General features: G+C 43.2%; 1 protein-coding gene across 3 annotated transcripts; it reads left to right on the forward strand.

The window, feature by feature from the left end:
• The first annotated feature begins 275 nt into the window (after window positions 1-275).
• Window positions 276-19,776, forward strand: ITGB3BP (integrin subunit beta 3 binding protein). Of its 3 annotated transcripts, none has more exons than XM_083867183.1 (8): window positions 276-358; window positions 4,634-4,676; window positions 7,347-7,485; window positions 9,557-9,629; window positions 10,342-10,420; window positions 11,135-11,228; window positions 12,312-12,371; window positions 18,376-19,776. In XM_083867183.1, exons 1-8 carry the CDS (start codon window positions 354-356, stop codon window positions 18,486-18,488), a joined length of 606 nt encoding a protein of 201 aa, XP_083723309.1. In that variant the 5' UTR covers window positions 276-353; the 3' UTR covers window positions 18,489-19,776. The 3 variants fall into 3 exon arrangements, with proteins under 3 accessions (XP_083723309.1, XP_083723308.1, XP_083723307.1); XM_083867182.1 differs by lacking the exon at window positions 18,376-19,776 and adding an exon at window positions 15,001-15,774 and having other exon boundaries at window positions 9,560-9,629; XM_083867181.1 differs by lacking the exon at window positions 18,376-19,776 and adding an exon at window positions 15,001-15,762.
• Window positions 19,777-21,177: the final 1,401 nt, after the last annotated feature.

The raw sequence follows: 21,177 nt of genomic DNA on the forward strand, positions 1-21,177 counted from the left end.
CCGGAGATCCCGGTCTCGGGGCTCTCGGTGGCAGTTCAAGGGTCTCGGTTCCAGTGATCTCGGTCTCGGCCCCGGGACTCAGTGCCGGACCCGGGGATCCCGGTGTCGGCCCCAGGGGTCTCGGTCTCGGTCTCAGGGGTCCCGGTCTCGGTCCCGGGGGTGTCGATCCCGGGGGTCTCAGTCTCGGGGATCCCGGTCTCGGGGATCCCGTTCCCGGCCCCACAGCCCGGCCCCCGGGGCTCCCCGGCCCCGCCCCGGCCCGTCCCGCCCTCAGCGCCGTTTCCAGCCGGCGGCGTTTGGCGGGAACACGGCGGGAGCTCCGAAAGGGCGGCGGGAACGGGAACAGCTCCGGGATGTCGTAGGTGTCCGGGGAGCGGGACAGCGCTGCTCTGCTCTCCTTTGCTCTCCTTCTCCTTTCTTCTCTTGTCCTTTCTTCTCCCTCTCCGTCCTCTCTCTTTCCTCTTCCTCTTCTCCCTCTCTCCTCTTCTCCCTCCCCTGCCTTCCCCCTGTTCTCTCTCTCTCTCCTGTCCCGGCCCTGAGGGCAGCGGGCGGGTTCCCGTGAGGGCAGCGCTGCTCCCGCCGGGCTGCGGCTCCCAGCGCCTTCCCTGAGGGGAAAAGCGCTCCCAGAGCGGGCCCGGGAGAGGAGGAGCGGCCGGCCAGGGGCGGGATTTGTTTCTAGATGAAAACAGAGACCGGGAAATGCTATCGGTGGTGATTCCGTGGTTCCTGGGGCGGGCGGTGATGCTGTGGGTGATGTTCTCTGTGGGTGATATTCTCTGTGTTCTGCTTCTCTGAGGGGTCAATGGTCAGAGATGCCCAGCCACAGGACGAGGAGCAGTGGCAGTAAAACTAAAATACAATGACATCCACCTCAATATCAACTGCTGTACACTGAAGGTGGCAGAGCTCTGGAACAGCTGCCCAGGTTAACCTGGAACGGAGACTGGGCAGAGCCAAGAAAATAAAGTAGATATATAATAAAAGGCCTAAAAGGACACACTTTGGGCAGTGTATCTTAAGAGCTTGGCCAGGGTTACACCCAAGATGGACTTTAAATGGTCACAAAATGGACAAATGGTCATGAGGTCTCACACTTTTATAAGTTTTGGTCCATTTGCATATTGAGGTTTAATTGTCCAATTACAGCTTCAGATTACGGAGTCCCATCCTTCTTGTTTTGTCTCTTCAGTCCAGTGTTGTTTGTGCTTTTGGGCCTGAAAGTTGTCCCAGTTGTCCTTGGTGTGCAGCAGGAAAAGGGTTTGTTTTGTGTCCCTGCTGTGTGCAGAGCTGAGTGACACTGACTGTGAGCTCAGAGCTGCTCCCCTGGCCACCACAGACACCTGAAATACATGGAAGCTAAAATTTAAGGCATCATTTCCTCCTTCCCTCTCTGGAGACATTCCAGAGCCTGTGTCACCTCCTCTGGGTGACCCTGCCTTGGCCACGGGGGTTTGGACTGGCTGATCTCCAGAGATCCTTTTCAATCCCAGTGATTTTAATTCTGTATTTCTCTACATGGATAACACCTGTGGGGCTGTGTGGGAGAGAGGGGAAGAAGAAGGATCAGCAGCTGCTTCAGCTTGGAAGGGACCACAGTGGATCATCCAGTCCTGTATTCTCCAGCAGAGCCATCCCCTGCACTTGGCACAGGCTGGAATATCCCCAGGGAGGGACTCTCCACACTCTCTCTGGACTGTCTGTGCTCAGTCTCTGCACAGGAAAGAATTTATTCCTCATATCCAGGTGGAACCTGCTCATTTTCTGCCCACTGCATCTTGTCCCAGAGCCTGCTCCATCTTCTGACCTCTCCCTAAAGGGATTGGCAAAAAAAAAAAAAAAAAAAAAAAAAAAAAAAAAAAAAAAACAAAAACAAAAAACAGAGCTGAAAGTGTGGCTTCAACAGAGTTTAATAGCAAGGTTCACTCCACTGCTGGATACACAGGAAAATGGGATTAGAGTCAATTTAGAATGATTTACACAGAGGCCAGGGATGTAGAGGGGTCACAGGGACAAGGGTATGGATACAAAAACACAGGTGCAAAAGAGTTTTTGCAGCACTTAATCACTGACTGATTTAATATTTATAAAGTGATTCAACAGGATTTACTACAATTACAGCAGTGACTAAATTATAGATTCACACACACTCTCAGGTGCAGAGATGTGGGAAGGAATTGCAGGTCTGTGGAGATCAGGGCATAACACCCTCAATTCCCATTTTCCATCAAGCTGTATCTCTTCCTTTTGTCTCCAATGGGAATAAATCCTGCTCATTTTTTTCTCCTATATTTTTGCAATTTATCAAGCAGTAAGTAATTAATGAAGTCAGGTAAGTGCTGCTCATCATGGGCTTCTGGAGATCAATAAAGGAAGTTCTTTAAGCTGATAAATATCAGGCACAAAATAATCACTGCAGGTTGTACAGCTGACTGTAAACATGTGCCATCATACTCTGCATGGTTAAGAAAATAAATTAAGCCTTGTCAGGCTAATTCAGGGGCAGGAAACTCAGGTGAAATACTCTCACCGCGTGTGTCTCACCTTTCTGTCTCCTTTTCTTGTTCCACTCTGACATTTGGTTTTACACCATAGTCAAAGAGCCATAATTAAAAAAATAAACCAAACTAAGAGTGGAGCTCTTTATGTCGTTTCCTAAAATACTTTTCTTTGTACATATTGTTTTTTCACCACGTTCTTCTTTTGGAAGATCTGAGAGAGGACAGTTCAGCCATCAGGGTTTTCATGTGAGATGTTGGGATGAATTTGGTTTCAGGGGTCTGTTGTAGAGTTGGAGTACAGATTTTAAATAATTCTGATTTAACTTCTCACATTATGGCATTGAAAAGACAATCAGTAAAAAGCAAGGTTGACCTAAAGCTAAAATTCTGTTTTCCAACACAATATTCCAGCTCTTTCCAGCATTGAAGAGCTTGGAATGAGGCTCCATCTCTGCTCCCACAGTTCAGGGTGCTTTGCAGAGAGAAATCTGGGTTCTGTGCTGCTCTGTTGCTGTCCACAATATTTGACAGACTTCAGAGAACGTGTCTTTGATCAGTGCACAACTTTCCCCCTAAGAAATGCTCTCAGTGTTTATAACTTAGCAAGATTTTCATGTAGTTTCTCATTTATTCCATCCTCCAGCTGTGATCCTGATCCTGATTTCCTTTGGCTTTCAGCTTCCTTTGGCATCTGTCATAAAAACTTCCATCAGAACATGCCTTGGTGGAACATGCAAATGCATTGGCCCCCAGAGCATCCTTGCAGTGTGGCTGCATTAATAAATGGAATATTTCTCTGCTGCCACGAGCAGGAAGCTGTAATGGAGTCGGGATTCCTTGAGCTATATGGGATTCTCTTTAAAAAAGGAATACATTGTAAAGAATTCCATCAAACTGTTACAGCTCGGGTTGCCCCTTGGCCAGAATTTCAGAGGCTTTTTTTAATTTAAATGTTACCTGTTTACTTGGCTTTTTTAAGGCAGGATATTTCTTTTCCCCCTTTTTGTAATAGAGATAGCTGTAAAACAGTTTTCATGTAAGACCCTTGCCTGAGTTCTTTATCAAAGATGTGTTTCTATTCTATTTTCCCAATCCTTTAATTTACAGTTTTGGAATAGCAACATAAATTTGAAAAGGATCTGTTTGGAATGAGGTCATCTAAATTCCTTACAAGGCAAAAACATCCTTTTCCTGAGATGAAAACTGAACTAACTTCTTGAAATATGATGTATATTCCAAACCTTGTTTAATTCAATGTAATATATACATTCCTTGGGAACCGTTCTCACAAAGATTTTTTTTTTCCCTCCTCATTTTCCATCACGCTTTAAACTATTGTTAAGATTTAAGAACGTGCTTAAAAAGTTTCAGTTGTCTCTGGGAAAAATAGTCTTAATTTATGTTGACCTTTCTTTCCTTGGAGCATTTCGCCTGCATTCAATAAAATTTTGATGACTGCTCTTTAGCAGACAGCTGTACCATATAAAGTATTATAAATATTCAGCTTTCCTCTTCCAGTGTTGCCATTAACAGCTGGGCATCCAGTTCAGAGGAGCAGATTTTGCAGAGAGAGCTTTGGCATGTTCCTGAATCAGGAGAGAGAAGAAGGGAAGCAAACGGTTTCTTATGGTTTGGGGACCTGTAAAGACATAGAGCATCTGTTCCCCAGTTAAGTCATAGTCTGGTAGCACTGAATCATGTTAAGAGCTAAAATGATGGGGAAAAACTACTTTTTTCACCTTGCTTGTACCTGTGTCTTAAATGTTTTAAACGTTTTTTTTTTTCGACTCGTGGCAAAATAATTCCAGAATTGCAGAAGGTATGTAAATGGAAATGCTTTTTTTTGTGGGAGGGTTTTGTTGTTTATAGCCTTGGAGAAAAGATAAATACTCAGCATGATTTCACTTCAGTGCCTTGATTTTATCTCTGGTATAAAATGGAGAATCAGATTTTCTTAGGCAAACACTTTATCCTTCTAAACAAGCAATATTCCTGGTAGAGGGAATGGATTTGCTTTGGATACCATCAGTAAATGTAAAACTAGAGAAGGAAACTGTCTTTAACATTACCACTTACAGACCCTACTAACAGAAGTCTTTGTGTCTATAAAACCTGTCCATATTTTTCTCTTGCAGGGTTAAGAGAGCATTAAATTTGGACACTGTTAAAAAAGATGATGTAAGTATTTTTTTTTGGTGTCTGGAACCATCTGGGCTGTATAAATATATATGTGTGTATATATATATATCTGTGTGCAAAAATAAATGTGGATATAAACAATCCATTTCATTTTAGCTGCCTTTATGTTGTTACAGATTGGATGTTGTCTGGGCAAATCTTAAAGCACAAAATTACTGCCGCAAATATTAGTATAAAATTGATTGTATTTCATTTGTCACAGAACTGCCTGGCGTTAAGTAATGTACATCTGCATGAATCACTTGAAAAATGTGCATATTGTTATTGCCATCACTATTTACCCAAGAGCTGAATGAGTTAAGATCCTTGGTGAAATCCATTTATTAGAAATTAGCTCCATTATCCTGGGAAGCAAACCTTCTGCCATGTAATTGTACGTGTGACAATATGGAATTATGATAATGCCGTAATCTGCATATTAGAAAACTGCAAAAAAACTGAAATGAAAACATTAAAGGCATTTTCGTGTCAGGGGCTGTAATTACCTCCCTCAGCTAATCTGGCATAATGAAACAATAAACCCCTAACGCTGCCATCAATTTCACCACAGTTATCACAATAAAAAATAAAATTGTACTGGTGCTGTTATTCCTTGGAAATGCAGCCCCAGCGTCCTCCCAGGCACCAGCATGTCGTGACATATGTCACTTTATTATCTCCCACAGTGGCTTTTGCTGCAGCCAGCAGAGCTCAGGAGCTGGGCAGGATGGTGGCAGGATGGAAAGGAAGGAGAATTTTGGGAAAGTACAGAGAGAAAGAGCTGGTCAGCAAAACCAATAAATCTCCAAGCCTGGGTTGTTTGGAGGAGGTTTTTGGAGGCTGGTGTTGAGCAGAGTAGAAATTGGCCATTTAAAAAAAAAATTCTAGATATTTATTTTTTGAAAATTTCAACAGAGGTGGCAAAATACCTCAGTGACACTAAAAAAAAAATAAATCATTAGCAGTTTAATTAGCAGCTTAGTGTAGCATTGCCCAACTTGTTCTGCTCAGGGTGCAGCTGTGACTGTAATTCTGCATCTGTTTCTTGGGCTGGAATGACAGAGTGGTCCAGCTGAAATTCCATGGAATGCTTTTCCTGCCCCAAATCCCATGAGATAAAGAGTGACTCCATGCTGACCTGCAGTCAGGTTCTTGTGCAGCAAAAAAGCTGAAGAAATTTTCTTTCTGTCATCTGAATGATAGAAACTTTCAGTGGAGGCTCAGTGATGTGGCTTTACACTGATTTTTAGTTTACACCATGTCTCTAATAGATGCAGGCCAAAGATTTAAATGAAATAAATAAGTTTATAGAAAGAAAGAAGGAACAGAATGTAGTAAACTCATGGTTTGGGTGAAATAGATGTTTATCTTTGTTGTTTCTGTCATTCCTTTCCTGGTTTTATCAAGAGTTCCTCATTCCATGGATCAAAATATTCATGAACTTATTAAATCAGGAATGAGTGTTTTTAGATTTTTGGAATCTTAGCATGGTATTGTTAAAAAAAAAATGCATAACTGGAGTAAAATTCTTCTTCCTAGAAGAGAAAACCTTACTGACAAATAAAAACTGTCCTTGTAAGTGCTGCAGGAATTTTGTTCAAAATAACCTTTTCTACATCCAGAAATGGGTTCTGGATTTTTCCTGTTCAAGCAGGAAAAATACTCTGAAATGTTTGGAGATTCTCCCTGTTGAAAAGGAGACTTGAGAACAAGTTAATCCCTAAATTGGCATTGATCCTTCAATTAATATCTCATTGAAAGATGATTGGAAACATTTCTTTAATCTGCTTGAATGTGACAAGACAGAGTGAGGATTTCCATCAGGTGGAGTTTAAATGCTGCTGGGCTCCAACCAGAGTATAAATGATAAGTGTGAAATTATTTAAGGTGTTTGAGACTAAAACAAGGCAGAGGCAAGTGGGCAGAAAATTAAATATTTTAAAATCTGCTGGAAGTCCCACTACTGGTGACCAGCACTGGTGAGTTGTAAAGTAAAAGTTTGGGTTGTTTTTTTATTTATTTCTGTACATGAAATGTGTAGAAAATCCCAGTTTCTCATCTTTGCAATTCATCATCCATGCTAGAGCACATCCCAGATAATCCCAGTTTGTATTCCAGCACTGCAGACTTGTTCTTCTGAAAACTTCTCTGCACAAGTCCTTTAACATCATTAAATAATTCCTCTTACATCATTAGACCTATTGAAACCCTGAACCACAGACAAAATTTTGCATTGAAGGGACCCACTTTGGATTTTTTTCAATGAGAAAAATTACTAGAAATAACTTTTTATACAATTAAAATATTAAAAAAAAATTGTATCTTAAATTCTCATTACTGAAGAAAAATAATAACTGCTTTAAAAAAAACCTGACCATCAAGGTGATCATGCCAGAATACCTAAATCCCTGAAAAAACACACATTTTTTCTTTATGGAACCTGAGAGACAAAGTGTTTGAAAGGATTTTTTTTATCTTTTAGCCCCAAATTAACCTTATTGAGGAAAGGGGGTGGGAGAGAACCTTGATGAGCACAAAATCTCCCCACCACAACATTTAATACACAAACTCAGGAATTACTTAGGTAAAAACCTTAGGTAGTAAAATCCAGAGAGGTTTTGTCAACATTCCTCTGGATTATTTTTTTATGTGTTTTTTTCTCCATTTCAGGCACCTGATGGAAGCTCCCAGAAGGCCAAGAGGAGCCTCCTGAGCTGTTATTCCCCCACCACAGGCACTCGCCAGATCAGCCCCTTCTCCTCTCCCAGCGGCCACAGGGCAGGAAATCCCAGCAATGCCCCGGCAGAGGGTGAGCTGAGCATTCCTTTTTCCTGTCTACAACATTTTCCTGAATTTTGGCTGGATTTAGGAACGTCTATCTATATTTAATTTCTTATTTAATCTCTGGAAAGGCCAATATTGGGTCTTAAAGCTTGAATTTTTTTCAGTGTAAATCTTGGGGGTGTTTGTAAAACAGCTGAGTGAGGCAATTTTTAATTAATATAACACTGAATGTCATCAGCTCTCAGAAAATACACCTTTGTAAGATTATAATTATATTCTGTCCAATTCACTTTAGGATGAATGTTCACTTAGTCACACAGTCACAGCTTTTGACTCTGACTGCTCAAAAAGCAGATTTTCAGTCACTGAGCTGCTTTTATGGCTGTATAAAAAACATTGTGGTTGTGGCCTCTTTAAGTGTTGAGGAACCCTCAGATCACCTGCTGTAACTTTTTTATTTTAAAAAAGAAGAATACAGAGGGACCTTTTGTCAACTTTCCCTATAGATCTTTGATTTCCTTTCAGTACAACTCTAGAAAAGATGGTTAAGTCTCAATAATAATAATAATAATAATAATAATAATAAATGCATCACTCCTCTTGTTAGCAAATGCCTTGTTTGATTATTATTAAGAAGAAAATCCCCTCTCTGATTTTGAATTTGGCTTTAATTTTCAGCCACTGGTTCTCATTGGGTTACAGAATTTTTGCTGCACCAAGGTTTTGGAATTTGTGTACAATAATTGAGGCCTCACCAAAGTTCATGAGTTGTGATGAATAAAAATAATCCAAGCAAAGTGGAGCAACCACTGTTGGAAATTTCTCTGGGTTCTCTCAGATTTTAGCTATTGCACCATGTCCTCTCCTGATGGACCTGCAAAAGTGGATCTTCCCTCCAGGATTTTATATTTTATCCCAATTCTTTATCCTGCTGTCAGTCTCTATTTTATTTCCTGTGTTCATATAGTTACAAAATGGTGGTGTGTAATTATTAAATCCCAGGTTGTCCATTTAAACCCACAATTTCTGCTCTCCTTCTAAAAATCCACACTGCTGGTCTAAAAGTATTACCTGTTTGATAATTGATGACTGATTTAAGTCCAAGTCCAAGTGAAATCTTTGAGGGTCTTAACTTTTAGCTACTGTATTAAACCTTAAACTTTTAGAGCACTTTGTCATTCTGAAGTGTTTCTAAATGTTTTACAAAATATTAAAATTAAAAGTCAATTTCCCCTTGAGTGCTGAGACTTGTCTGTAATAATTTAGATCTAACAAGAAGAAATCAAAGTGTTTAATGCTGAGTGGGGTCTCTTTTTTTTTTTCAGTCTGATGGCAGGAAGGAGATTTATTACAGTGAAATTCCACAGGGTCTGTCTGGGATCTGTACATTTGTTAAGCTCATGGTAAATTCCAAATCTTTCACTTAAAAGTGAATTTACAGAATCCCCACCTTCTCTGATGTCTTCAACTTCACAATTAAATCATTTCTGATTTAATTTAAGTCAGATGTGACTTTTTTATTGCTGGCACAAGTATTGATAGACAAGCTGAAATTTTAATCTGCTTTTGTTCTGATCTGATTCCTGTGGCAGTTGGACAAGTCATGTAAATTCAGAAAGTCTTTTGTGGTCAGAGGTCACATTTATCCCGCCCCATCCATCAGATGCCAATATAATATTCCAGGCAGTTTTTATAAAGGGAAATAGGAATTTCATAGCTCAGTCATTGCAATATTTGCAGGATAATGCTCTATGTTAATCTGCAGTTAATAGGATGAAAAGCTCCTGGAAATAAACAATATAAATATCTGCCAGGATGATTCCAAGATATTAATGATACTCTTCCAGATATTAATGCTGTAATCCCAAGTTTTCCAGAAACTGAGCAGGGGTCAGATTACAAAAGTGTAAATTATAAATAATTCAATGTGGTTCATTCCAACTGCTGCTTTCCAAGCGAACTTTGAGCTTTTTCCTCCTCTCAAAAGATCTTTCAGCACTCCGGGTTCACACCAACACCTTCTTCAGGTGCTTCAACTACTCCACATCTGATTTTTATCTTTATTGTGTCTTTTTTCTTCCCTGTGACCCTCGGAGGAGACGGGAACGAGCAGAGCGATCCCGAGAGCGGATTATCCAGGAGAGGGCAGCCTCAAACAGAGCACGACGTGTGAGTGGATTCCCTTGCAAGGTTTTTAGGGCTGTGACTGCATCTCTTTTTCACCAGCAGACGATAATTGTGACGTTTATTCACTTAAAAAAATATGTTTGAAGTCGTAGCTTTTCCTTTTCGTTCTTGCACTTGAACTCACAATTTGGTTTTCGCTCTATTGGATGTTTAGGCTGAAATTCCCTCAGTGTAGGATGGTGATGGAGCTGGCCAGAAGTGTTTGGATGACATTTAAACAGTGGAAAATAAAATATCAACATTATACACAGCTGTAAAACTGTAAATTGATTAATTGGGGGTGGTTTTTTTTGTTATTCAGTCAATCCCTTGGTCAACACATGCAGCCTCATTTCTTAGTGACAGGAACTCGGAATTACAGAACAATTGGAGTACTTAGAGGCCTCATTGACATGGAAATGTTTGCATTCAATAATCCAGAATGTTTTTAAAAGCTTTGCAGGAGACCAGCAGTGACATTCAAATAGAAACGTGTCTAAACCAACACCTGCACTTAACATTCATGTGAACTTCCACACACTTAATTTTACAGATGGAAAATACCCCGTCCAGTACCCTGATATAAATCCTCACAGCTGAAATGGGTCCATCCCCATCCCACTGAGAAAAAAAAACTCGGGGAAACATCGCAAAAATGGATTTTCAGTGAGTGGGGATGTGGATAATTGGAATTGATTTACCTCTTTTTACACAGGTTCCTGCAACTGCAGTCCCAAGTGAGAAATTCCTTGCCCAGGATTCTGAAACTGAGAGAAAATCTGACAAGCCTGAAGGTCTGGTTTACACTGATTTGTCTTTTTAAAGTACTTCTAATAGAGGTTTTGAAAGCAAAATTAGGATTTTTATATGCAACATTTGATTTTGAAGGGGTAGAGAAATAAATAAAAGATATGAAATCAGGCAAGTTGGACTTGGAAATCCAGAAAATGCAAAAAATCTCAAAATTTGTTGGATTTTTTTAAACTGGAAGAGTTGCATTTCCATTTTTAATTTGTACACAAATAAAACCAATATGAAGTAGCTCTCAATTATTACTATTTACAACTCGAAATATGAATTAACTGCATAGATTTTTATGTCTTTGAAGATTAAAGATCCTTTTGCGTTGAAGTGATTGTACCATTTAATTTACCACTAAATTATTGTTATTTAGTAGTCCAATACATGTTAAAATGCAAATCGCTGCTCTCTTTTATCCCCGTTTTTGTTTCCTGACTAAATTTAGCACAAGGCTCGTTGCTGTACATCAATAGCTGAGAAATAATTCAGTTTACTCAGAGGACTGTGTTGATTTATTTCATGTGGGCGAGGTTTTATTTTTAAAAAAAATAATTATACTAATTGAAAATATTTTAATTGCAATGTTTATTTAGAAAAGGAAGAATTTAGAGTTTATGAACAATTTCCAAATTGGTTTTGGTATGTTGTAGATGTGGAGTAGATATTGGGAATGGGATTGAACAATGATTTTAATTGTTATTTTCCAGGCTTTGGAGGGCAGTAGAGAGCTGGAAAATATCCTCGGAGTCTCACACTCGTCCTGTGTCCTGAGTGCTGAACTGCAGAAAACCCAGGAGCTGGGTGAGGAGAGGGCTCAGTACATTTATTTATCTTATTTATCAGGGATCTCTGCAGGTGTTCCCTCTGCTGCTCCCCAGGACTGAGGAAAAATACACCTCAAGTCTCCTTGTCCATCCAAGCAGAGACATAAAAGCCAGGCAGACTGGGGAAGGGAAAACCTGGAAAAGCAACACCTTTTCTGATGGAAATGGTCAGTAAATAGTTAGATACTTAGTGGGTGCTTAGGTGGGGATTAGGATAAACGTTTGCACTTGGATTGCTCAGGCCTTTCTTCTCCCCTTCCGAGGAAGTTGGTTTGTTTGTTTGTTTGCCTGGCAGCGGGATTAGGCTGAATATAAATTTCCAGGCTTTAAAAAATCGCTATTCATGTGTCTTGGGATGATGGCCGTTCCAAATGCTTGTTGTGTTGGGATAAGGGCACTTCACAGCTGGCACAGCTGGAACACTTTTCCAAAGGAGCCCAAAACCAAACCTGGAGTGCCTGGACTGCTTTTTGCAGCTGGGAACAGGTGGACAGTAAAGCCACAGGTACCAGAGAAATTTTCTTCCAAAACAGTGGAATTGGTGCATCACAAACTGGTGTTTAAATTTTCATTTCCTCCTTGCCTTGTATTCCAAAACTGATCCCATTTCCCTTCTGCACGGGCTGTGTTCCCACTGGAATTCCAGCTCCTTTCTGAGGCAGGATGGAGTTACCTGGGAACAGCTGGGTTTCCATGGGGTGGGACAGACAGACAGACAGCCCAAAGGACAGCTCAGACTCTTGCTGCCACTCCTGTGTCCACTCTTTCCCTCAGCTCCTTGGGAAAGAAACATCTTTCTCCCATTTCTGAATTAGGAACCACCTCAGCACTAGAAAAAAGAAAAATGGGAGCAAAATGTGGGATGAGGCTTGGAAGGACAACTTGACAGAATTCTCTGAATTTGGAAAAATTTATTAATTTTTTTTTTGAGCACAGTTACATAGGCAAGAGGGCTTTTTTCCTTTGAAATGCTTTGAAAGTGAAGGAGGCAGCAGAGGTATTATTTTCTTTGAAAGCTCTGGGGCAACATTTGTTGATTTTGGATTTATTTCTTCACTAGTGAGTCAAGCAGAAAAACTGCAGCTGTTGAAAGCAAACCATGGCAAAGTCCCTGCCCGAGGTAAGAAACTCTTCATAACTCCTGAGTAACAGATGTTTTGATTCCTTTTGCTTGATTTCTTTTCACTTCTTATTCACTTGAAATAAGTTGGGTAACCTTTAGGATATGAAAACCATGATAATCAAATGTGTTTCTTCTGAATACTCTGCAAATGTACATTGAATATTTGCTGCTGTTTTCATTGTACTGGACATTTCCCCATGAGACTGTGCAAGGAGAAGGAATCATTCCTGGCCTTGCACTTGTGGCAAGGTCCAGAAACCTTTTTGTATATCCCAAATATCCTTGTCCTTCCTCATCCTCCTCCCTCCCACTGTGTTCTCAGCATCACAATCTCGCAGCAAAACCTTTTTCACTCTGTGTATTTTGTGGGGTATTTCTCCCCCTCCAGGGAGCTGTGAAATCCCAGCTCTGAGGTTGTTCATAACCAGTGCTGGGAAAATATTTGAAGCTGGTTTCATCCCCAGCTGCTTCAGTGCCTTGGCAGGAAGGAAGGGGACACACACAGAGAGGACAGTTTAATTCCCTCCCAGTCAGTAAAACCAACAACCATCCCCAGGGATGTTCTGATATTTCTGTTATCTTCCCCCTTTCTACCTGAAAGCAGAGCAAACCCCAAATCAGGAGCAGTGGTGGCACCTCTGCTGTGGGGAATTCTCTTAAAGGACAGAAAATTGATCAAGCTGAGATTTGCTGGGCTGCAGCAGATTAGCTGCAAATGAAAAGGAGTTGACAGCACTTTGGAAGGAATTGGGCTGATTTGTGCAGTGTGCAGGTGGTGATTTACAGCTCCCTGTGTCCTCCTGCTGCAGCTCCTGCCTGGCAGGGCTGGGACTGCACAGGGAAACTCTCCCTGCTCACCACACACACACTGAGAGTCCCATCTCTGCTCCCCCAGCCCCAAACCCACAGCCAGCCTGCTTAGATGGGAGATATTTTGTGAAGGTGGGGTAGAAATTCAGAATTCTGAGTTTAAACTGACCGATTTTGATGAAGTTCCAGTGTCAGCTTTGCTTTCACAAAGAATAAATTCAATTTTTGCAGTCTTGAAAATGCAATAGCAGGAGGGGCAGGGAAGTTTGTGATCAAAGAAGATGTTTTCCTTTGCCTTTTCATTTCAGATGTGGGTTTTTCATAATTATTTTTAATTAGTTATGGCAAGGCTTAAAACTTATGACTGTTCTGTGCCTTGGTCCAGATGGAATGTCACATTATCATCACATGGCGAGGCATGAAATTTATTTACTTTACACCAACAAAAGCTCCTCTTAAAACAACTTCATCCAAAACATTCCTGCCTCAATGGGCAGCCTTGTGCAGAGCCCAGTTTATCATTTTGGGTGACCAGCATGGAAAAAGGGCATCATTGTTTGCCCGGGACTTGAATTTACAGTAAACAAAATGTTTTTGAATAGAAAGTAAGCAAATTGTAAAACAGCTGCCAAAGAGATGAATCCAGTCGGTGTCTGGGAGTCCCAAACGTGCTGAGAATGGAGGTGTGGGTTGGGATGTGCACGTTTTAAAGGAAAGTTTCACGAGTTTGGAGATTCCAGGAGTGAAGGTTCTAAAATGAGAAGCTGCTTCAGTTGGTTGTGACAAAGGACAGGGACACTTTGCTTCCCCAAACCCCTGAACACAAACCATTCCTGCTGCCCATGAGAGTGTCCCAGAGATCAAATACTTGCAGTGGTGAGGAAAACCCTTTCCAGGCTGTGATGAAATAAAAAACACTTCCTTTTCTGTGGGGCTGTTCATCCTGCCAAGCCCAGGGGCAAATCTGATCCTCTCTGAGTTCTGAACATTCCCAGCTTTCATGGAAGGGTGAATACAAGTGCCTGAGGTTTGTGCTCTTGGGACAGCAGTGGTGGCTTTCCAGGAGACTGGACCAGGGTTAACTGGATGGGTTTTATCCCATCCCACTTGAAATCAATGAGGAAAGCAAAGCTGGAGAGATCAGGGACCAAAAATCCTCTGAGTTTCCACCTGCCAGTCCAGTTTTGAAAACTGCATTTATGGTGGAACATAAAACCCATTTCACACCCACTGCAAAATGCAAACCCTCCTCAAAACAGATAAAAAGGTAAAAATACAGAATTCTACCATTTATCCCCTTTTGGTCAGTTTGAGTTTGGAATTTGGGTGTCCTAAGGCTAAACCATTTGGCCTTGGTGGCTTCTGGGGGTTTATTTTCACATCATTCTCAAATAAAGTGTAACCAATTTGTTGACCTTTAGATGTACTTGGGTGTCTGTCCCACCTTGGAGCTCTTCTGAGGAAAAGGGGAACACAGCACTGGATTTTTCCAGCTGTAAAACCCCAACCTAAAACCCACATTTATTTTCCTCAGCCCAGTTTTGTATTTACTTACAGGGAAGAAATTCCATTATCCCTTTGCTGGGAAAAGCAAATCTGGGAAGTGGCTGAGCACAAACTGTAACACTGGAGGGATCTGACTTTGTTCATCTGCCCTTCCCTGGGGAAGAACATCCCTGACTGTGCTCCTGAGGCTTTCCTGCCATCACACCTGGGGCAGGGCTGATCTCAGCTCCTCACTCAGTGGGGATTGCCCAGTTTGTGTCCTGCCATGAAAAGCTGCTGGGGCTAAATTTGAATTCATGTCTCTTCCCAGCAGGATTTGGGCTCTTGCCTTGTACCCACACCTCAATTTTCCAAACAGCCTCAGGCTGGAGGGCTCTGGGAGCAGCAGCACGAGGAGTTTTGGGATGGAGGGAAGGAGAAGGGGCAGCTCCAAGGCTCTGCAGTGATGGAACACCCTGGGCTATGCAGATGAAATATTAAGCCATTAACTGCAGTGGCAGATACAGAAATGCACATGAGATGTATGACTGCAGGCCCCAGACAAGTACACAGAGAACTGTCACCCTGCATTTTAGATTTAGGTCTCAGCCCCGTTTATTCCCAGGTTTCACCCTTGTTTTTACACTCTATTTTCCTACGTGCCTTTTTAGAGATGCAACAGCTATGAATTTTTAATTCTGGTGGATCTAGTGTAGAGTATTAAGCTTGATGAAAAATTCAAAAGAATTGTAGTTCTTCCAACATGTAGCAACTCCTACATGAGAATAAATACTGCTTTCTCCCATGAATATAATTATTTTAAATAAAAAAAAGAAAAGAAACATTAGTTTGGACTCACTTAGTAGCAATTATATGTTTAAGAGGTGTAAATAACTTGCTATCCAGACATTACAAATATCCAGGTGCTCTGTATGTGCTGATGACAACAAAATTGAAAAGAAAGACTGTAATAATTCTGACTGGTTTTCTCTGCAGAAGATATTGATTATTTGTGTGTGGTGAGAGATTTGGAAAATTCAATTAAAGGAGTTGTGCAAAGGTTTCATAAATTTCCCGGGTACAGCGTGTACACAGACATTGCTGCGTATTAAATCAATGCAGCACTTCACAATATATTTTCTTTGAAACATAAAAATAAATAACATTTAAACAGTTCTGCTTACTACAGAAACAAATTTTATTTTCTGTGAAGCATTTAGTCATGTGCTATCACTGACTCATACACATTTGCCAGCTGTAACAAATTTTATAGACGTTTTCTCCAGAGACATAGCTCATATACTATGAATTTTTAAATGAGCAAATGGTGAAGAAGGGATGTCAGCAATATAAAAATTGATCAGTTAAAAGATAAAAGCATAAGTAAAGAGATTTGTATGGTAGTCTTAATAGGTTTTATTAAATAAAAATACTATAAAAAGACAGTAATGAATAGACTGAAGGTTTTAACTGTGGTTGAGGTGGAGAAAAATTATTCTGGCACATTTAGTAGAAGATTGGTTTTATATCACCCGACAGGTGAACATTTTTTTCCTCTCTGCTTTTTAGATCTGTAAATGCTTTAGAGCAGTCAAAGTTGGGAGAGGATGGTGGGGGAACTTGGAGGGGAAAGGAAACTTGGGGAGATCGAGCCCTTTCAATGCCTGTGTGGGGCAGGGCTGGGAGAGGCCAAGGGCAGGGATGGCTCTGCAATGCTCTGGGGAACTCCAGCCTCTGCTGACCCTGGGAACCCTAAAACTGGAGCTGAGGAGAGGAAAGGCTGGGCCTGCAGCAGCCACCCCTTCTGCACCTCCTGCTCCCCTCCCTGAGCCCTTTTCCAGCCGCTCTGTTCACTGCCATCCTCACCAGGAGTCCCGCAATGTTCTCTTTGGTTTGGTGGAGCTGAACTTACCCAGGAGCTCTGCATGGAAAAATCCTGAGGGAGAGAGGATTGTTGGGGCTTTTCAGAACAGCTCACTCAGAGGTGAGGCAGGGATGGATGGGATTTGGGGCAGGAATTGTTCCCTGGGAGGGTGGGCAGGCCCTGAATAGAATTCCCAGAGAAGCTGAGGCTGCCCCTGGCAGTGTCCAAGGCCAGGCTGGAGCACCCTGGGACAGTGGGAGCTGTCCCTGCCCATGGCAGAAGTGGGATTGGGTGGGCTTTAAGGTCCCCCCCAACCCAAACCATTCCAGGATTCTTTCTTTGGAAAACAAACCTGAGTCTGTGGTATTTTTTGTGAATCTGGGCAGCTTCTGTTTTTTAGGAGAGCTCAGAGTGCTGGGCAGAGCTCAGCATCGTGGTCTTGGCAAGTTTGGTTCTTTACTCACCTTACAGTCCAATGCTGCACTCTGAGGTTAAAGGGAAATCAGCCCTTTCCTCTATGGAATTGCATTTAGCACAAGAAAACCAGCTTTAATTGAATCTTTTCTCTTTTATTTGCCATACAAGATTGGACAGTTTCCTGTTGTGAGCAATTCTGGGTTTGTTTTTTTTTTTTGCTGTTAATTTGTGGAAACAAATGATGTTAATAGGAATAAAGCTAGAAATTGGTAGAAATTGAGGCCAGGTTGGGTTGGATTGGGTTTTTTGTGAGTCCTGGCTTAGGACAGAGCCTGGGGCTGGTCAGGCCCAGCTCCAGGTAACGCTGCCAGCCCAGGGACAGGTGCTGGTGTGGAGGCCCTGCCCCAGCAGCCCCGTGGGGTTTGGAGCCCTCCCAGCTGGGTTTGTGTGCAGCTGAGAGCCTTCAGCTGCTGGAAATCCCCTTTGGAGGTCCAAGACCATTCTGAATTCTCCCTTCACCCCTTTGTGATGGGGGAATCAAACTCCCCAGAGCCACCAGCCCTGGGGCTGCTCCAGCAGAGCTGCTCATGTGCTGCAGGGACATTTGGCAGCCTTGGCACTCACAGGCACCTGCTCACAGACCATTCCCTGAGTTCCTTTCTGCCCTTGCACACTTTGCCTTGGCTTGGCCCAGCCACCTGCTCATCCTCACCCAGCCCGGCTGTGGCCTCAGGTGTGGGGGACTCTGGGCTGTGGGGGACTCTGGGGTGGCTCTGGGTGATCCAGGGATGGCTGTGGGTGACTCTGGGGTGGCTCTGGGTGATCTAGGGATGGCTGTGGGTGATCCAGAGATGGCTGTAGGTGACTCTGGGGTGGCTGTGGGTGACTCTGGGGTGTCTATGGGTGATCCAGGCATGGCTGTGGGTGACTCTGGGATGGCTGTGGGTGATCCAGAGATGGCTGTAGGTGACTCTGGGTGACTCTGGGGTGTCTATGGGTGATCCAGGCATGGCTGTGGGTGATCCAGGGTGGGCTGTGGGTGACTTTGAGGTGTCTATGGGTGATCCAGGCATGGCTGTTCCTCTGCTGCAATCCCTGACTGGGCTCTGCTGGCACAGCCCTTAGGGATTATTTATTCTTTTATTATTGATAGCAAAAAGCAGCAGCAGCAGCTTCTCATCCTGGTAGCACATTCTGTTCTGCTTTGCCATCAGTGGCAATGATGTAACACAGGTGCAGCCACTCACCAGGACCAGCTCTGAAATCCCTGCTGAGATTGTGTGTGAAGGAAAAGGGGAGTTGGGTTCTTTAACCACCACAGCAACTTACTGAGCTCATATGTTTGAGGCAGGATTTGCACAAATTCTGTCACCACACCACTGCTGTTTATCACTAACCACGTTTCTGTGCTTTCCTTGTCCACAGGGCACATCCAGGCTGCTGGGGGTGCTGAGCTCCTGGCCTCATTCCTGGGCAGGAGGAAGGAGCCCCTGGGCCTGTTCCCAGCCTTGCCCAGCACTGGGGCACGGCCACAGTGACCAGGACCTGGGTGCTGCTTGTAAAGCCTGTGCAGAGCTCTGGGGTGTCCTGCAAGGGCCTGAGGGCAACCAGCTCTTTCTCTGCACGTGGGATTTGTTCCTGCTTTGTTGAGCACCGTGACAAAGAAACTCAAGAACTTTGCTCCCCCATTAAAACACCTTGTGCTGTTTCTCCTCATCTTGTTGCTGATTTGGCTGCTTGTCCATGTTGCAGCATTTCCCCTCACCAGTTTGTTCCTCCTTTGGTTTCTTGTCCTTGTTCCTTCAAACATCCCAAAATGTTCCTGCTGCCCTGCCCTGCCTTCAGCTCTGTGTGTGTTTTATTGGACATCACATCCACAGCTCCAAACAGATCCCATGAACGATGCTGCTGCTGTCTAATTGCTATTTATTTTAGTCATTCCTCATCTCCCCACAGGCATTATGTGAAAAATGCATTCCACATCAACCCAAACTTCTCCATCTGCTGGACTGGACTTAAAAGGAGCGAAGAGCTGAGTGTAAACCAATCTCCCCAGCAAATCCCAGCTGGGGAGAGCTCGCTGTGCCGGGCAGGTGCACGTCCAGATAACATTTCTGGCATCTATTTCAACTTAACAATGTGCACAAGCAGATAATCTCAATGTAAATAATCCACCCTGGGTGCTGTGGGGTTGGTGCTGTGTGGAAATAAACTCTGGGCTCTGGAGGGTTTCTCCAGCACTGCCTGGGCTCTGAGGCTGGAGGGAGCTCTGCAGTGCCAGGAATTAATTATTCCAGGCCTGGATGTATTTTAGTTGTTTGCAAACACTTTCCTTGGTGGTGCTGCCAGGGTTGGGGACAGATTTGTCATCAAATCCTCTAAAGTCAACCCCAGCCCCAGGATAAAAAGGCCTCAGCCTCCAACCCAGCATTAACACACAGGGTAACATTTGCTTTTAGGTCGACGTTTGAGTTTAGTTTTGGCATTTAATGCTGTAGGAGCAGAGTTTTTTTATATAAACCACCTGCTTTTCTCTTTCCTTCTCCTCAGCCTCACCCCTCTGGCTGAGTGAATCCCCTGCATCTCAAATCCTTGCAATTAGGCTGAAAAAGTGCAGTAAAATGATTTGTTCTCATCAAAGTCCAGCATAAACACAAACACTTGAATGTCCTTTCTACCACTGCAAAGTCCCATCCTCAAATAAACTGATTTTTACAACTAAAATTCTGAGCACCAGCATGGGAAATGTGTTCAGGGTGTGGCTGAACACACACACACACTCAAGCTTTGGGAGGATTCAGTTAATAAAAATGGTTTTGCCCTTCAGTGCCTGTGCAGCCAGGCTGGGGAGAAGGTTGGGAAGTGTCTGAGGGGGTTGTGTCAGTTGTTCTCGTTTCCCCTGGTCTCTCAGCTGGGGGTGTGTGTGTGTAAAGTGCCCCAGCCCTGGATTTGTAGGCTGAGGGTCCCTGACCCAGCCAGTTTCCATAACCTGGCTGTAACCTCTGGAGCTGGAAATTAAATAATTACAGATCTGAGAAGGGTCTGGAACTGACTGTGCTGGTGTAAACGAGCAGTTCTGGAAGAAGAGCACTGAACTTGTACAGGAACCAACAGCAAAGGTGATGATGGGCAGCAGTGAGGCACAGCAGAACTCCCCCTTGAAGGGCAATTATTAAATGGGGCATTTTTAGGGCCAGGGAGTTGCACAGCGAGTTCCTGCTGCTCAGCCCCAGCCCTGGAGCACTCTCTGTGTCTTTGACCTCCTGCTGTACCGGGCTGTTGCCGCTGAAGCAGCTGGGGCTGTTAAGAACCATTTCCAGTTGCACACAAGGTGGATCGGGTGACTCTCACTTTATCACCCCCCGAGGCCACCTCAAGGACAAAGGGAAGGGAAAGACCCAAAACTAATGTTTGGGTACGGGGGCAGGATGGGCCTGGGCTCTGCTTCCATCCACCCTCATTCTCCTGTCCCATTACAGCCCTTCCTCAGGCTGGATCAGGCAGCCGTTCCTTGGGGAACCACAATGGGTTTGGGATTTCCCAGCCTTGGAGACAAAGATTCCTGTTGTGTGTCCCAACACCCCTCAGTCTCTCAGCCCACACTTGCAGGAAGGCTGAGCTGTGGGCAGAGCTCTGAAGTGCCACAGCTGAGAGTCAGAGCTGCAGAAAATCCCAAATCCTTGTGAAAAGATGAAGTTTTGTTGTTTTATAGAGAACTGTTACAATGTAGGGAAAGTGAACTGTGCCCAACCCCAATATCCTGGTTCCTACTGCAGAACCCCTTTTCCATCCTCTCTGAGCTGCCAGGGGGGCAGTGTTGCCTGGGGGTATTTTTTCCATAACAAATAAGCCTGGAAAAAAGTGCACAAATACACACTGAGCTTTGTGGGACTGCAGTGCCAGGGCTCAGAACTGGCCCAGCTGGAAGTTCCCAGAACAGCTGATTCACACACTGAGGCTGAGGGCAGTGACAGCCTGGAATGTGACAGGGGAAGCCTTTAAACAAGGGGGGGGCTGCTTTTATATTTATATATAGAAACAAAAAAAACAAGGGTAAGACTGACTCCTAATTAAACTATACGACCCTAAATTGCTTTATGATTTATTTTCTTCCTCCATGCTTTGTTATGTTTATAATTACTCAATCAATTTGTATTCTCTGAATTATTGGCTTTGGAGGCTGAGCTGTGCCCAGGGAGAAATTGCAGAGTTGAGTTCAGTTTACAT

This window comes from Zosterops lateralis, assembly GCF_965231275.1.
Source record: "Zosterops lateralis genome assembly, chromosome: 9".
In the NCBI taxonomy this organism is placed as follows: domain Eukaryota; kingdom Metazoa; phylum Chordata; class Aves; order Passeriformes; family Zosteropidae; genus Zosterops; species Zosterops lateralis.

Excerpts from the sequence above, each read along its gene's own strand:
- ITGB3BP (XM_083867181.1), top strand. Across the intron at positions 4,677-7,346 it reads ACACTGTTAAAAAAGATGAT|GCACCTGATGGAAGCTCCCA; the intron begins GTAAGTATTTTT and ends TCTCCATTTCAG. Across the intron at positions 9,630-10,341 it reads CCTCAAACAGAGCACGACGT|GTTCCTGCAACTGCAGTCCC; the intron begins GTGAGTGGATTC and ends CTTTTTACACAG.